Source organism: Colletotrichum tamarilloi (genome assembly GCF_030869305.1).
Source record: "Colletotrichum tamarilloi strain Tom-12 chromosome Unknown Scaffold_24.1, whole genome shotgun sequence".
NCBI lineage: Eukaryota > Fungi > Ascomycota > Sordariomycetes > Glomerellales > Glomerellaceae > Colletotrichum > Colletotrichum tamarilloi.
In genome coordinates this window covers 1-16006 of record NW_026849407.1, presented here as the reverse complement: position 1 = coordinate 16006, position 16006 = coordinate 1, and the positions used below count along the sequence as shown (strand labels likewise).

Genomic DNA, 16006 nt, shown 5'->3' with positions numbered 1-16006 from the left:
AAAGACCTGTGATGGATTATTTTGGCGCAATTTGATGCACATTTGATGCACATTTGATATAGTACTGGATTAATGTATCATTGAACCTTGAACGTAGAGCTTTAGACCCGCAAGTCACTGCTTGGATACTTGCAGTTCAAACCAGACCAAATCTTTCTCGTTACAAGTAAACCTGCAAAAGTGCTTGTAAACATGTCGAGATAAGGCAGAACTGAACGCTTTCAAGATTTTGAAATGGATAAATTAGAGGATTCATGGATCGTGTTTTTGCCTGATCACCGGACATGGCCTGGCACCAAGTAAGGTAGACATATCAATAATCAATAGAGGTATAGGCTCGAGGAAACTCGACATGATCCCGGCTATTTCATCATGGAAACCGGAATAAGAGACAGAATGGTTGTTCAGCTATTACAGCTCAAATAATCGGCTCATACTTCACGCCTGTTTGATTATGACCTTAAATGGCCAGGAATGGCATTGGATCATTCTTCGTTGGCATTAGTCGGTACAAGTAGAGACCGCAGGAGTTGGAACTTGAACGTGTTGCATTTTGTCATGCCAACGGCTGGCTGTTGGGCAGTGAATAAGTTACCCCAAACAATTGAAGATGGGTTCCAAGGGACATTTTCTTACTTCATGTACTCAGAATTTTATCTTCTCACGCTCACATCACCATGTGAATTTGAGTTAGGAATTATGTTCTTGGAAACGATCATCACTACATAGACCTTACTCTCAATAGATTTTGGATGGCTCTACATGGATGTTCTGTCTCATGTCAAGGCCCCTTCAAGAAAACATTGAGTGGCGGCGCGAACTAAACATAGGTACCGTGTATCTTTAGTAAGCCATAGGATGGGAAAAGTCAAGTAATTCTATTTCCTAGTCACTACTCCGTATAATTAGACCGAACATGATCGTGGATCTCGTGGTCAGGAGGTAACTGATAGGAGATTGATAAGATGAAAACTTGGAGTAACCACACTTGGTTTAGCATGATGGTTCCAATGTAACACAGCCCACGCGATAAAATCACGCACTTGACCAAAAAAGGATTACTGTCAGCTAGAAATTCTGCCCGTTCGGGTTGAACGATTTCCAGTCAGTTACAGAGGTACTTAGGCCTTCCCGGTTTCAGTTGGGAAGAGGCCGGTATCCCTCTAACAATATAAACACTCTAACCTCCTCACTCATAAGTTCATTACGCATAGAAGAAAATACAGAGATGGCGTTATGCTAGGTAGAAATAAAAATATTGGGGACACCGCAAGTCTGGTGTAACATTTAGGGCCGCGGTGTATTGAACCGACGCAACTCGGTTCTGTCGGCGATGGAGAACTTGGCTCATGCACCCAAGAATCCTTCAGCAATTCTTCAGCAACAAGCGAACAAATCCACATCATGCGCGTGGTTGTCTTCGGCGCAACAGGCGGACAGGGCATCGCCCAAATCTCAGCTCTCAAGGCGGCAAACCACTATCCCATCGCCGTGAGCCGGCAACCCCGCATTACTTCGCCGCCCGTCGAGACCCGTATCGCAGAGCTCACCGACCGGTCCGCCGTCCGTGCTGCTCTGTCCGGTGCAGAAGCAGTCTTGTTGAACTTGCCTTCCTTTCAGCCAGCTGATTTCCTCTATGCCGCCGCGAGGACTATTGGGGCCGAGGCCGCTGCGCAGTCGTCGACTCTAAAGATCATCGTGTTCAACACGAGCTTCCCCGTCCCCGAGAAGAATGTCGGCATTGAAGCTCAGGAGCATCGTCGGGAGACACGCCGAATTTTGCGGGAGGAGGTCAAAGGCAGCGGCGTAGCACTCGTTTCGATACAACCCGGCGTTTTCCTTGATAACCTACTAGAAGGCTGGACTTTGCCGCGCCTTAGAGACGAGGGGCGGATAGTTTACTGCCATAAACCCGACCTCGAGGTGTCGTGGATTTCTCTCGATAATCTGGCGCTCCTGATGGTTGCGGCCTTGGCACGGGACCCGGCGGAGCTCGATGGACGGAACATAGTCGTCGGTGGCCCGGAGACGGTAAAATTGTCCCAACTCGCCGAGAAGTTGGGCCGTGCGTGGGGCCGAGAGGTTGGGTTTGAAAACCAGACGGTGGACCAATTTTCTGAGGAAATGGCTGCGGCATTGAAGTCTCAGATGCAATCCGGTAAGGAATTGGAAGTCGTCGTGGACGAGACGAGAAGGGCTTACACATGGTACAATGATGCCGAGGAGAAGCCCTTCAAGGTGGATATGGCGCCTGTGTTGGAGGAGCTGAAGGTTTGCTTGACGGGGATTGAGGACTGGGGGAGACTCAAGGGCTGCCCCATAGAGACCAAATAAGACGTACGCTGAGCTCACTGTGGTAACGATGATGAAGAAACTTGGTCTTTTCGCGAAGCCAGCCTGGCGTCCTTTCAAAGTATTCAACTCGCTCATCCCCTCCGGGCTAGATCTGTGGTTGGGATCTTGGAGGAAGAGACTTCATTTACACTAACCTCACAATTTCACAAAGTAAACTCAGGGCTAGAATTCCTCAAAACCTCATGTTACTGGCCTTGACCTGCTCCCTCCCCTCAACACCTCCTTTTTCACTACCTCAGAGCGATCTCACCGCCAAACCCTCGTCAATGTGATGTAGAGCAGCCGAATCTGACAAGTTACGATGCTAACGCTGACATCTGGCTTATCAAATGTTTTGAAATGCACAGCTTCTACTACCGGTCCGCTACCAAAACATACTCGGTCTCTGGGAGCACGCATAGTTTCACCTCGGCACACCATCCGTCATACTCGTATCGATTTCTCGAGCCTCAATCATCCGACAATCCTTCAAGACTAGGTGTTGGGGCTGACAGATACAACTCTGCTAATGCCCGTGCCCTCATTTGGCCAAGACTCAATGCAAACGAGTTGAGTCTACAAATCCGCAACGACAGCATCGACTCTCATACAGCTCCACGAAACTCCGAGTTTTGTGGATAATCAAAGGGAGACATATGATTTGATGAGAATCTGCATTGGACCGTGAGCTCTAATTTGCGAGTCTTCATCGTATCTTCAGCGTTGAAAGCACAGGCCATTTACACCCATTTAGTCGTGAAACATGTTATACCTCTGAAATCAAAGCTCTTTCCTCAAACATCAAGTTAAATCCCTTTGAATCTCTCAAAGGCATCAACGGCACTCTCTACTTGAGCCTCCATGTCCACACCGTTGATATACATCCCACCTTCCCTCATCTCGGCCTTCATCTCATCCAAGACAATTTCGTGAGGATCGCGGCTGTAAAGTCGCCCGAAACTTCGCGTGATCTCTACAATTTTTTGACTTCTAGGAATCCGCACTTGGTCATAGGCCTTGAAAGCGGCTTCAACCTCGTCTAGGGATGTCAAGCGCAAGAAGATGCCGGTGAGCACTGAGCAATCCTCGATCGCTTGAGCAGCGCCGTTGCCTGAGTGAGGAAGTGTCCCGTGGGCGGCATCACCGACCATGGCTACCCTTCCTCTGTAGTAGGAGGGGGCGTGGTCATGGTCTTGAAGAGTCCAGTCCTCTGTGTGCCCTTTCTCTAAAAGCTAGAATGTGGCTGTTTAGATGACCATGATGCCATGAGGGATAACTAGAAACCGTGAAACTTACAGATATCAAGGCATCTACCCCTGGAAGTGAACCCTTCCAGAGTTGAGGGTCTAATGGGACCCCACGTTCCGGGCATTTGGTGTCCCTTTGATAGCAGCCCACGCTGAACGTCTGGCCAAGGTCAAGCGGGATAGCGTTGATGAACCCATAAGGTGTACAATACGTGATGACCGTGTTGACTGACTCTACAGGGACGACCATTTTGGCTTCGGACATGGGGACGGTGGTGTGGAACTGGCGCCATTGGTCGTGATTGACTGGAGCTGCGTTTGGATGACCAGGCCCCAGAACAAACTTCCTCGTCGGGCTGTTGACACCTTCTGCACCGAAAACAATATCAAACACATCTTGAGTGCCATCTTCGAACGCAACGGTGATTTTACGTGTCAAAGGGTCTTCCTCCATTTTAGCGACTCGCTTGCTGAAGTGAACGCGCTGATGCGGGACCACGTCTTCTTCAAGGAGTCCTTGTATGAAGTGCGCGCGGTGAACGGTCCGCCTGCCCTTGGCCCTTCCCAACTCAGCAAAGATAACTCCAGCGTGTTCACCACTGGTCAATTTGAACTGTGTTGCCATTTCCGTGTTCTCGTCACCAGCCATGAAGTGCGATTTCTTGAAGTACGCCCGCTTGATCTTGGGCGAGATCAAATCCATGGCCCTGATGGCGTTTCCATGTGGTGCAAGACCGGACCCGCGGACTCGGATGTCTGAATATCTCTCAAACAGCTGAACGTCCAAAAGTGGATTCTGGAGAAGACCGACAGCTAGGCAGCAGCCGGCGATACCGGCGCCTAAGATGCCTACGCGAATGCGACTTGCCTCAAAGTTCTCTCCCATAATGCTCGAGTATCAGGTTGTGTTCTGGAGGTCTTGTATTGGTTGAGACCTGGGCCAGTCAAGTGCGGGGTTGGCGAGTTTTGATCTCAGATTCTACGAAAGAAAGAGAGGAGTCAGGGGCCATGCCGAGAACATCCACTTGACTGTTTGCTTGACCGCAGACCACGGATGCAGACCTGTGCTGTTGGTTGGTGAATGCAACGCATCATGCCATTTTGCTCCACACACCCCCTGTCTCTGGGATATAATTTCTTGGAAATCGTTCGTAAAGTGGCTGGGGCCTTCGGACCATGATTCGATTCAACTAGCGGGCCTGGGAGACTTTAAGGTAAATACTCTAGCTAGTATCTCGTTGAAATGGCTTTAGCGCATTGCCAGTGAAATTTTCAACTTTTGTAACTGAACCATGGTTTTCTGTAGCCTACACAAGGCTCTTTTTGGCGCGTGCGCTGCATGATCAAAATGGTTCAGTAGTTGAGCTTTTCGTAGTTTGTTTCGTTAAAGCTGACGTGCCTCGTCTTAAACAATATGATGGGTTCCGGTGTTTCATACCGTGTATGTACAAAGAGGAGACTCAATATCAGCAGTTCTGACAGTGGCTGCTTTATTACAATTGAATCCAAATAATTTAGGCCTATTACTGAAATATTAACACATAATCTTCTACTTATTTCGGAAGCTAAGTGGTTGTTGAAAGTCGATGCAAAGACTTGTGCAATCTCAACCTCTCCCTGAGTCCCCAAGAAATGACATGCCAAGGTTTAACTTCTCTGAGGCTGGGGTAAATATCTCTCAGAACCATTCAAAGCTTTTTCAATTGAGACTGTGTGATGCTAATACTATCAATGGTGGGCACGAGGCGTGGACATGAATTACTTCGAACTGACAGCCTTGAACAGAGATTGAACATACATCGATATCTCCCACCAGGCGACCGACCAAAGGTTAATCTGATCAATGACTTAACAATAATTCCTTTCGTCCTTGTCATATTGAACGTTCCGTTTGAGAGAAATTCACAGAGACCTTGAACAAGATTGAAGAACTAGTGACCCTTTCGCCTTTTATCTGACATATCTGATTTGATCATTGCGTCTGTGGTGTTGAGGGCGTGATGCGGTTTGAATGCGATGTTTGTAAGGTAATTTGCAGGCGGCGAGGGACAGAGAAAATCAGATGGGTTGCACGTGGTCTTCTTTAATCAATCACAAGCACCAATACGTGTATGATACGTCGTTATGTGGTTGTCGCGCAAGTCAAGATTCCAGACGAGATAAACATCAGTCTGACTATCTGCGACTTGACCACTTGCAACGGCTTTGGCCGAAACCTAAGTCTTTGGTTCGACCGTAGAGAAGAGGCGCACACGTATCTAGCTAAGGTATGAGATCGACGGTGAAGTCTGGAATGCGAAGTAAGGCCCTAGCGTCCGCACTCCGGTGGCGATTACCAATCTTTAATTATCGGTGACGTTTTGTCGGGGCATCTCTAGTACCCGACTATCTGACAAATCCGAATTAAAACGTCACTCCAACTCGGCTCAATCCAGCGCCGATGGAACGAGGAAGCGGTTTAGTTGAGTCGCGGGATCTAGTGTTCGTCCGATCGAAGCCATGAAACCAGTTCAGTGGTTACCAGCCTTTTGAAGGGGTCGCAATGGAGACTCGGGAAGACTTATTATTCAAGCTGAAGATGATGATTTTGCGCCATCTCATTCAAGACTAAAACATTCTGATCCAGAGTTCCAGGTAATAGGCATCAACACCATCGAAGTCTCAAAATTTCAAAAATGACAAAGTTAATAGTTGTTTGTGGCGTGACCGGCAACCAGGTGGGCAACTTGAGATGTTCTTCTGTTTCTACGAGCGAGTTCTGACCATACTACGAGTACAAAGGGGCGCTCTGTCGCAGAGACATACCTCAAAGAAGCTGGATGGAGGGTTCGTGGAATCACTCGAGATGCAACCAAGCCAGCTAGCTTGGCGCTGGCTGCTAAAGGCGTCGAAATCGTTGAAGGCGACTTGGACGATGCAGAGTCTCTGAAAGCTGCTCTTCAAGGCGCCAATATTGTCTTCGGAAACACCGTATTTCCCTTTATGTTGGCACTGACCTCGAATCCGCAATTGAAACCAGGACAGTCTGTCCTTGAATGGGCCTACGAACTTGAGGTTCAGCAAGGAAAAAACTTGGTGGAGGCCGTTGCCAAGCTAGACTCGCTTCAACTATTCATCTGGTCAACACTCTCAGCAACTCGAAAATGGTCTGGTGGAAAATTCCAGAATGTCTACCACTTCGATTCCAAGGCTGCTGTGGTTGATCACGTACGGATCCATTTTCCTGATTTGTACAAAAAGACGTCCATGCTGCAATTAGGCCTCTTCATGACCAATTGGAAGTTTGGTCCCGTTAACATTCCATGGGTGAAGGTGCGTGCATTTGGATATGTGCGTGCTCTTTGATTTGGGTTCCTTAGCTGATAAGCAATTTTCGCCTTCAGCGGCGAGACGGCACGATGGTCCTCCGTATGCCAGGAGAACTCAAATATCCAATTCCACATGTTCTCGTTCATGAAACAGGAAAATACGTCAAGGCACTAGCTCAGGCTTCGCCAGGCACGCATTTGCTGGCTTACTCTGAGTTTCTGACTTGGCCAGACTATGTGAGCCTGTGGGTTAGGATGACCGGAGTCCCGGCAGTATTTGAATCCATTACCATGGATGATATGGATAAGCTTGCTCCGGGAGGCTTTGGCCTCGAAATTGGGGAGATGCACGCATACTCTATGGAGTTTGGGTACTGGGGAAATGATCCGTCGGTTATATACCCGGAGCAAGTAGGTGCACTATGGTTAAGATTCCCGAACGAGACGAAGCTAACTGTCATCATTATTCAGCTTGGCCTCAAGGGAGAGCTGACCACGATTGCGAATTACATCCAGGGAGAGGACTGGTCTGAACTGCTAGGCCGGCCTGCAATGGATTGACGTATCAAAACTAGAGGGCCTTTTCCCCTCGTAAACTAGAATTTCATGTTGCTCTAGACATCTTTAGATGAGGTTAGTCTCATTGTATAAGGTACTTGCACTAGGTTCCCGGTGACGTGGGTTTGCCGTCTGTGGGATGAAAAGAGGCTCGAGCCCGCCGTAGTAACTGGAGTTATCTTGTCTGAATTTCAAGAAGATGAGATACTCATGGCTATTGAAGCGTTATGAACGTAGGTCACAAAAGGGGTATCGTTGAAGACGTGATGCAAGCCGGCATCGGTTGATCGATGGACCGAATGTCGCATCCTGTTGGTATCCCTATTACAGGGTAGTTGGTTCGAACCGTGGGTTGACGAAGAGATCAATTGAACTATGTGAATTTCTGCGTAGGTGTAAAAAGGAGGTTCCAACCGTAGGTTGGGCTGGCTACGATAATCGTAAATAGGGCCCCCAATTGGCCCCTGCGCAGTTGGCCGTATGCCGCGGTCGAATTGGACTTCCAATCCGACACATCCCTCCAATTTGGCAGCCTGCTTCAGTCGAGCATAATTGCTTAGGGGGTTCTCTTCTGGAGCACTTCGGAAGCAGACTTAAGTTCGAATGTAAAGCATAACAAGGGGATTCTGCATCTGACGTTGATGATCAACTTTGTAGAGTAAAAAAGGTTATGGATTTCAGTTCCTGTTTTGCATTGGGTAGAACTGTACGGACCTAGCAACGCCGTCTCTTTTCAAGGCACCTGAGATGCACCGCGATTAAGAGACACAAATTTGAGGATTGAATTGATTGCTTGAAATAAAGTAGACAGCTACAAGGTAAATGGGCACTGTTTTATTCAACAGTAGATTTGAGAGCGACTGGGGTTACAGTGCAATTGTACCCCCTCTCAAATCAACATCACAGACTAAGCACAGACTTGACAGTCTCATCGATGCTCTCAGTCTTCAAACCTAAGCGGTCGTTCCAAATACCACCCTTGACGTGCGTATGGTCTTCAAGTCCGCCTTCCCCGAGCACCAACGCCATGATCACGGCCGCGCCACCTTCCATGATCTCCCCTTTTCCAAGTTTGGAGAATCCGTCTTCCCTGATCGCTTGTGAGCTGACTTCAACTGTTTTCCATTTCTCGCCAGTTATTTTCTCAAGAGAGGCAAGAACCTCGAGTTGAGTAGTTGTGAATGATTCGGTAAAGACAAGCTGATTCTTGGTCTCGTCGGAATGCTTGAGGACGGCAACGATAGCCCGCCCTATTTGTGCCGTGTTACTTGCTGTGAATCGAGTCTCGCCGCCATCTACCAGAGTGGCAGTCTTGGTAGCAAGATTGAAGCCTGTCATCCCGAGTTTTAATCCCTAGAGCAGTTCAACAATGTCATCAGTTAGACACCCTGAAAAGCCGCTGAAATCAATGAATACAGCTAGGAGGCCTTACCCAATCAAAGAAAGGCCCAGTAATGATGGCGGTCCAACTGAGAACATCCTCCTTGCTTGCGAGCCAGTCAAGGTGAGCCTTTTTTGGCTGGAAAAATGGGACGGCTGCAATAACTTCATCAGACTGTAGTTGATGTTAGTCAGGGGACGTGCATCTGGTGCTGCCTCGTCTGCACAGAGGAACCCCATACCGCAGAGTCGGATCCATATTCGCTGGGAATAAATCTCTTCACGCCTGCCTTTATGGCAGCCTCCACGATTTTCTGCTGCTCTCCAAGAGCCACAATCGGGAGCATGCTGACAACTGCATCTTGGCCAACAAGGATCTTGATCAGGGAATCCTCACTGTAGTCGGTTCTGACAACTTTAGCACCCGGGGGGAAGATTGCGGAAGATCCCTCGCGGCTTAGAATGGTCAAATCGAGGTCAGATTTGAGCAACTCAGGCAGAACAGCCGCGCCGATATTACCACTAGCCTGCACCCATACCTATCATCAGCAGCCGTGGCAGCGAGAGACATTGTTGTAGGAACTTACACCAACGAGAGTGACTTTTTTCAAAGACATTGCGTGAGGTTCAAAGTTGTTCAGGATGCAATAAAGATGCCGATGAAGAAGACAATGAGGATGGTTATAGTATACGGAGGTTTATGGATGGGAGTTGAGGCCAAGATATTTATCATCTTCAGCCGTATTGAAGACGAGCACCTCGCTGCACATACAAGCTTTGAGTGAGGTTCGGTACAAATGGCAAGGAATCAAAACACATGTAGCTTAACCTCCAAAACCGACTAGTCTTAATGGAATCTGCTATGGTGATCTGAAAATGGCCTTGACTTACAAATCCACCCTCCTGTCTACCGTGTTCCTCCAGTAAATCTCCAGGGGCCGACGAAGGTCTGTAAGATTATGGGACTCCATGTACATTGATGACCGCAAACAGGAATGCTTGTAGTTGCCTATAGTCGGCTCATCTAGTGTCCGCTAGTATTCCACAAATGGAATGTGCTGGGTGCAGATGGGAGGGCAACCACTCGGCCGGGATGATTAGTAAACAACCAGTCTTTGAATATTTGTCTCGTCTTGAATCGGCTAATTCGTTTTTCCAGAGCCTCCTTTCTGAGAAAGCGGTCGCCCCAACGGAACAGATTACAATATACAAATGTTAGAGTATGAAGATGGCATAGGCCGTTGGATTGAGTCATCTCATGGACGGAGATCCAGTTCGTCCGAGAGAATTCCACGCGCGAAGTTTGATGTCGCGAAGAAACTCAAAGAACGTAGGCGGACCTTACAAACCGGCCTTTCTTTTTCCAAAGCCTGCCCACGCGTGTTCCTAATCTACTAGGGTATTTCAAACTCCAAGGCTCTAGAGTTTTCATCAGTCTATTTGGTTATCTCTGCGTTCTGCCTTCCTTTCGAGTGTTCTTGTCCTCCAAGCCTCAATCTCACGCTTTTCTGGACAACCGAACACCCCTATCAAGACAATAGAAATTGAAAAAAAGGTCCGACACTTATCTATCCACCGGATCTGTTCGACTCTTCAAAATGAAGGCTTTGGTGTCAAATCGTAGCACCCCCGCAAGAATCTTCAACCTTACCTCGGGAAAGTCCATCTTTAAGGGAGCCCACGTAACCGACGTACCAAAGCCTGTCATCACTGGCCAAGAGATACTGGTCAAGGTGCATTCTGTGGCTCTCAACCCGAGCGACTACAAGCATATTGACGTCATCTCCCCCAAGAACTGCATCGTTGGATGCGACTACGCAGGAGAGGTGATTGAAGTTGGCAAGTCCGCCGTAGAGTCATGGAAGGTGGGAGATCGTGTAGCGGGCGTTGTTCATGGCGGCTTGCATCACGACAGGGGCGCGTTCGCAGAATACCTCAAGGCCGAAGCAGATCTGGCGTGGAAGATTCCCCAAGGCATCTCGGACGAGGCTGCAGCAACCTACGGTGTCTCAGCCGTCACTGCCGTGTTGGCGATGAATGTGCATCTTGAACTTCCGTGGCCTGATGAGCCAAAGCAAAAGCTCGAAGCATCTACACCGCGACGGACCGTTTTCATCTACGCAGGTTCAACAAGCGTCGGCCTCTTTGCCATCCAGCTCGCCAAGTTAGCGGGCTGCACCGTGGTCACAACAGCGTCTCCACATTCTAATGATCTCGTCAAGAGCTATGGAGCCGACCACGTTTTCAACTACAGATCGGAGAATTGGGTACAGGAAGTCGTATCGGCTTTCCCAGACATCAGCCTGGCTCTGGACTGTATCTCAGAAAAGGGCACTGGTCCTCTGACGGCCAAAGTACTGCAGGCCAAGGGTGGCAAGGTTGTCACGCTGCTTGATCAAGGAGAGTCAAAAGTTCCAGGTGTCAAGTATGACATGATCATGCTTTATACGGTCTTTGGCAAAGAGTTTGCCTGGCTGCCGCCAATCGGACCCAAGTTCCCGGTCGATTTAGAACATCGACAGGCTCTCGCGCGGTTCTACGCAATACTTCCAAGGCTCACTGAGGTTTTAAGACCTCCCCCTATCGAACAGATTAGTGGTGGTATCGATATCTTGCTGGAGGAGTTAGACCAGTTGCGCAAGGGGAAGGTATCCGGGAAGAAGTTGGTCGTTAGGTTTTAGTGGAAGAATAAATTAATTAATCAGAGTGGCAATATTACCTAGAGCCGAGGGTGTGATTTACCAATGCATGCCAGGGTGTAGTGATGGAACTACCTTAGCTAGGTGATCAATGATGTATTGACCGGCATTCCACTCTGCCCCCTCACTAGATACGTTACGTTCACATCAGTCCTGGCTCCCTCCTGATATCCTAAGCTCCGAAGACTCTCGTTATTCATGTCAATCATAACCCGACTGATACAAGTTCTTGCAGAAATCTCGGCACCTCGTGTTCGATCAGTTCCCAGGACCAAGACGTGAAACAATCATGGGGAGCAGTAATCGATCAACATCGAAGTCTTCCCCAGTTGATTTCCCTCGCTTTCTCAAAGCCGGAGCCACAACAAGGCGGACTGGTTGATCTCGTCTCCCCGCCTCATCGTCTCCTTCCCATTCCATTTGCTCGGGATCAAAGATCATCGGTGTCTCGTAAGTGATCCAATCCACACGCGCAACTTGTCTATAGATTTCCTTATCGAGAGCTAGAGCCTCATGCAGAATCCTCTCAATCTCTAAACCCAACTCATCATTCTCAATGATGATGAGGGAAGCGACTGCATCCACTATACCGGATGCTGTATCTCGTACCGTGTTTTCAATGAACCGCCTGACTGCGGATTCTTTCTTCGCGTCGATGGTGTGCAGGATCATACTTGTCGTCTGTGTACTCCACATTTGGAAACTCCGACAGGACTCGACGTCAAAACTGGCAATTGGACATCTCTCTTGGTTGCAATTCATTTCAGTAAAGTGTCTCAACGTGAGAATGGGACGGATTCTATACTCCTACCTTGTCTCATGTGGTTATTCAAGACTTGAATGGCCCCAGATAGTTCGGATCCTGTCCAAAGGTATCGACCGAATATCTCTGCGGTGAGAATTTCCCACAGATATGCTTGCATAACGCTCGAGCGTCTGTTTCCAGACTTTAGTAGGGCGTTTTGTACTGTTGTATCATGAACAACAGGGCCGAAGTAATGCAAGAATCTGGATCCTCTGGGTTCGTGGACTGAATCCCGGGGTCTCATCTTGCCCTCAAAATGCCGGATCGCAAGGTCTCGAATATTGTATCGTAGTCTGGTGGCCAGTTCCACCAGGTGCCGATCTGTCACTTCATAAAGTCCTCCTTTTTGTGACATCTTCAGCCTGTTTAGCTCCTTAGCTGTCTGCTTCCAGCGTTTACGCATATCAGCGAGATCGGCATCTTTTCGCTGCAGCTCGACTTTCAAAGACTGTAGTGTGACCTCCTTCTCATCTAATCCATCCTTGATTCCTTCAAGTTCACTTCTTTTAGGGGTTGGCCTCTGATCCCATATGTGACCCAAGCTATTCAGGTCTAGTTCGGCCGAGGATTCCGATTGCCGAATTGAATTGGTATCAATTGTGGACTGCAGAAGTTCAATTTTTAGGTTAGCAAGATCCATCAGTTCCAAGCTTGTTACTTTCTTCTGTTCATTGTAATATAGAACAGCACGTAGTATTTACAGATCTTGATGACTTTCCGCTCCTCCATGTCAACGAAGGACTTCCGGCTGCCTCCGTGTCGAAGTAATCTTGCTCCTGAAAGTTGTCGTGGCGGGGAAGCTCCCTCTTTGAAGTCGATCGTTCACCATCTCGTGGCCATGTTCGACGAGCTTGCGGTCGGCTAGATGAGTTGTAGACATTCGAACTCTTTTCTGTCATGATGAAAAGGCTGGGACAAATATGTGAAAGGTCCCGTTGACTTGAGAATGGACTCAGCAGTGTTGAGAAAGAAGAAGAGTGGGTATGATCTCGTCCTTGTAGCTTTTAAGAAGCATGGGTGTCAGTTTGTTTCGCCAAAGGTAATGGCAGCTAATGGGTCATGAAGGAGCTTCAGCTCGGCGCAAATTCGGATACGCTGGCTCTCCTTAAACCAACGGCGGAGGATCATCATTCTGCGGGGGCCAAACAAACCAAGTTAGCCCTGGAATTTTATTGGTAATCCCGGTCAGTTGGCTTGGTGAGCCTCGCCTACTAGTATGAACATTCTCAATTCTTTAGATGAAGTTGGTGTGGCACCCCTTGCGTGCATTACGAGGCAAAATCAGTTCGGTGGACGGCCGTTGGACCGAGCACAGTCACACAAAAAGCCTCCAAGTCCGAGTAGGCTTCCTCTTTCATTGGACTCTCGGCGTTCTGATTGATCAGTTACGAGTCGCCAAGCACCAAATGACCTGGCTGCAGGTCAGCTCCTATTCACCGAACTTTTTTTGTGGTGTGATGCAGCAGGCTCAACGGCGTCTAGGCTTGTCGTGTCAGCAAACGGCGCCGTTGATTCCGTCGCCTGACGAATTTGATCCTACAGCACGGGATGGAAGAAACTCGTTGAGTGTGCCAGGGTTTTCCATACTCAAGAATGCTGCATGAGACTGCGTCTCAAACCTCAGATCTGTGAAATTGACAACTTGAACGCAAGGGAGGTGTGCATCAGAAAATTTGCAGCTGAAGTTTGCCGGAACAGTCGTTTCCAGCCAGGTTAGAACTTTTTGAGGCGAACAGGAACTGTTACCGGTACAGACTCGTGCCGAAGCGCCGAGAAGGGGAAAATGCAGGGTTCATGACATGTCGATTCAGGTGAGAGTCTGTTCAAGAACCAACACGTACAGCCTGGCAGCCTTCTGCCTGCATCGGTGATGTTTCCAGGATCCAAACAACGCACAGCAATTGGAGAACACCGATCACTTCCAGCAGTAAAATGGGCGTAGCTACAGTACAATTGATATATGTAATTGTCCAAAACAGCATCTGCCAAAGAAACCTATGGGGAATCCAACTATCCAGATAAACCATGCCTTGAATTTCGATCATTTAGTAACAGCTTTCGCGGCGGAGCTAGTTCTGTTTCATTGTGGTACTTGTGGAAAAGATCAGGACGGTGGTCAGCCTGAAATGCAGGCGCCCGCCCCCAAAGAAAATCTTTAGCATAGCCTGCCTTGACAGACACATCTATCTTCTGAGCACTCGCCTGCAGGCCGCCAACATACGTTGAATATTCCTCTCTGTCGACCATAAAAGGCAGAAAAGTTTCCACAATGACCAGCCTCAAATATAAATCATTGGACACCGATCTGCATCTAGGCCTTCTACTTACTACTCTTGACGTGCTCCATATAGTTCATCAACAAAGCATTATATCTAGTCATGCGACCCGCGTACAATATCCAAGTGCAGGTTAGTCTTCAACGCAATACTTCTTCCAACGAAACATAATCTCACAGTGGGCAGAGGAGGGTATCAAATGGTGAGGAAGATGATGACTTACTTGTCATTGGAATTGACTTTGGGACGACGTATGTAAACTTAGTCTCCCTTTCTCCTCAGAATTTGGACTTGAGAACATTCTTTTTAACGAAGTGATTCTTACTCAGTTACTCTGGGGTAGCTTGGGCTACGACTGAAGAATTCGAAAACGACCACATCAACATCATCACCACCTGGCCTGGTAAGGGTCCTGAAGAAGGCAAAGCCCCAACAGAGCTTTACTACGAAGACGAAACGATGATGTGGGGATATGATATACCTGATGATGCAGACCCAATCCGCTGGTTCAAACTACTCCTCCTCAAAGACGAAGATCTTGGCCCTGAACTTTGCGCATCTGAATTCATCTTGCGAGGCAAGAGAATGTTGAGAGACTCTGGGAAGACTGCCATTGCGCTTGTGGCGGATTTTCTGCGGGCACTCTTCAATCACACGATGTATACCATTACTAAGGCGAGAGGGAAAGAAGTCGTCGACGCCATGAGACTGCACATAGTCATCACAGTACCTGCCATCTGGAAGGGTTATGCGAGGCAGGCAATGGAGACAGCCGCGGAGCAGGCAGGAATTCTCTATTCACGGGCGGCAGGAGAAACTAAATTAACTCTGGCACCTGAGCCCGAAGCCGCGGCTTTGTCAACTTTGAGCGAGCCAGGCCGAAAGGTGGGCAAGAACGATGTGTACATCATTTGCGATGCTGGTGGTGGTACAGTGGTAAGTGTAAACTCTCCTCGATGTTTCGAATATTGGCCCCGTCTATGTTTGATATATCTGATTATCATTAGGATCTCATCAGCTACCAAATCGATCAGACCAAACCCATATCGATGCAAGAAGCAGTGGAAGGAACAGGTAACACCATTCATATAACTGAGATTGGTCGGCTTAGAATAAAAGCTGACAACGCCTACTTACTAGGTAGCCTTTGTGGTGGTAAGTCAACATACCCACTTCCTGGCACCCCCCTGTTTCTGGCACCACAAAAACGATGGGATCACAACCCAACCTCCTCATTACTATTAACTATTGATCCTCAACCACACCCACTACAATACAGCTGCCAGCCTCACTAGGGCATTCAGAGTCGCTGGATTCAGCCGTGATAACCTCCTTTTCACCCGCTTCGATTTGAGCCCGATGGATATCCCTGATGTTCGCGAACTTCGTATTGGGATCG

The 16006-nt window shown here is 48.3% G+C and overlaps 7 protein-coding genes across 7 annotated transcripts; 4 read left to right on the top strand and 3 right to left on the bottom strand.

The window, feature by feature from the left end:
• Positions 1-1404: 1404 nt before the first annotated feature.
• On the top strand, positions 1405-2334 carry CTAM01_07561 (uncharacterized protein; the record flags this gene model as incomplete). Its single annotated transcript, XM_060523583.1, has 1 exon — positions 1405-2334. One exon carries the CDS (start codon positions 1405-1407, stop codon positions 2332-2334), a length of 930 nt encoding a protein of 309 aa, XP_060381637.1.
• An 806-nt stretch (positions 2335-3140) lies between these two features.
• CTAM01_07560 (uncharacterized protein) lies at positions 3141-4467 on the bottom strand (the record flags this gene model as incomplete). The annotated part of the gene is made up of 2 exons (XM_060523582.1): positions 3141-3566; positions 3631-4467. The coding sequence occupies 2 exons, from the start codon at positions 4465-4467 to the stop codon at positions 3141-3143; spliced, it is 1263 nt and encodes a 420-aa protein (XP_060381636.1).
• A 1789-nt stretch (positions 4468-6256) lies between these two features.
• Positions 6257-7450, top strand: CTAM01_07559 (uncharacterized protein; the record flags this gene model as incomplete). The annotated part of the gene is made up of 4 exons (XM_060523581.1): positions 6257-6298; positions 6363-6788; positions 6965-7300; positions 7361-7450. 4 exons carry the CDS (start codon positions 6257-6259, stop codon positions 7448-7450), a joined length of 894 nt encoding a protein of 297 aa, XP_060381635.1.
• Positions 7451-8347: 897 nt separating this feature from the next.
• CTAM01_07558 (isoflavone reductase) lies at positions 8348-9444 on the bottom strand (the record flags this gene model as incomplete). The annotated part of the gene is made up of 4 exons (XM_060523580.1): positions 8348-8800; positions 8880-9002; positions 9070-9366; positions 9415-9444. The coding sequence occupies 4 exons, from the start codon at positions 9442-9444 to the stop codon at positions 8348-8350; spliced, it is 903 nt and encodes a 300-aa protein (XP_060381634.1).
• Positions 9445-10425: 981 nt separating this feature from the next.
• On the top strand, positions 10426-11508 carry CTAM01_07557 (TOXD; the record flags this gene model as incomplete). The annotated part of the gene is made up of 1 exon (XM_060523579.1): positions 10426-11508. One exon carries the CDS (start codon positions 10426-10428, stop codon positions 11506-11508), a length of 1083 nt encoding a protein of 360 aa, XP_060381633.1.
• A 276-nt stretch (positions 11509-11784) lies between these two features.
• On the bottom strand, positions 11785-13230 carry CTAM01_07556 (uncharacterized protein; the record flags this gene model as incomplete). The annotated part of the gene is made up of 3 exons (XM_060523578.1): positions 11785-12272; positions 12338-12995; positions 13033-13230. The coding sequence occupies 3 exons, from the start codon at positions 13228-13230 to the stop codon at positions 11785-11787; spliced, it is 1344 nt and encodes a 447-aa protein (XP_060381632.1).
• Positions 13231-14709: 1479 nt separating this feature from the next.
• On the top strand, positions 14710-15902 carry CTAM01_07555 (uncharacterized protein; the record flags this gene model as incomplete). Its single annotated transcript, XM_060523577.1, has 6 exons — positions 14710-14739; positions 14794-14858; positions 14937-15543; positions 15615-15681; positions 15752-15762; positions 15894-15902. The coding sequence occupies 6 exons, from the start codon at positions 14710-14712 to the stop codon at positions 15900-15902; spliced, it is 789 nt and encodes a 262-aa protein (XP_060381631.1).
• Between the last annotated feature and the right edge of the window lie 104 nt (positions 15903-16006).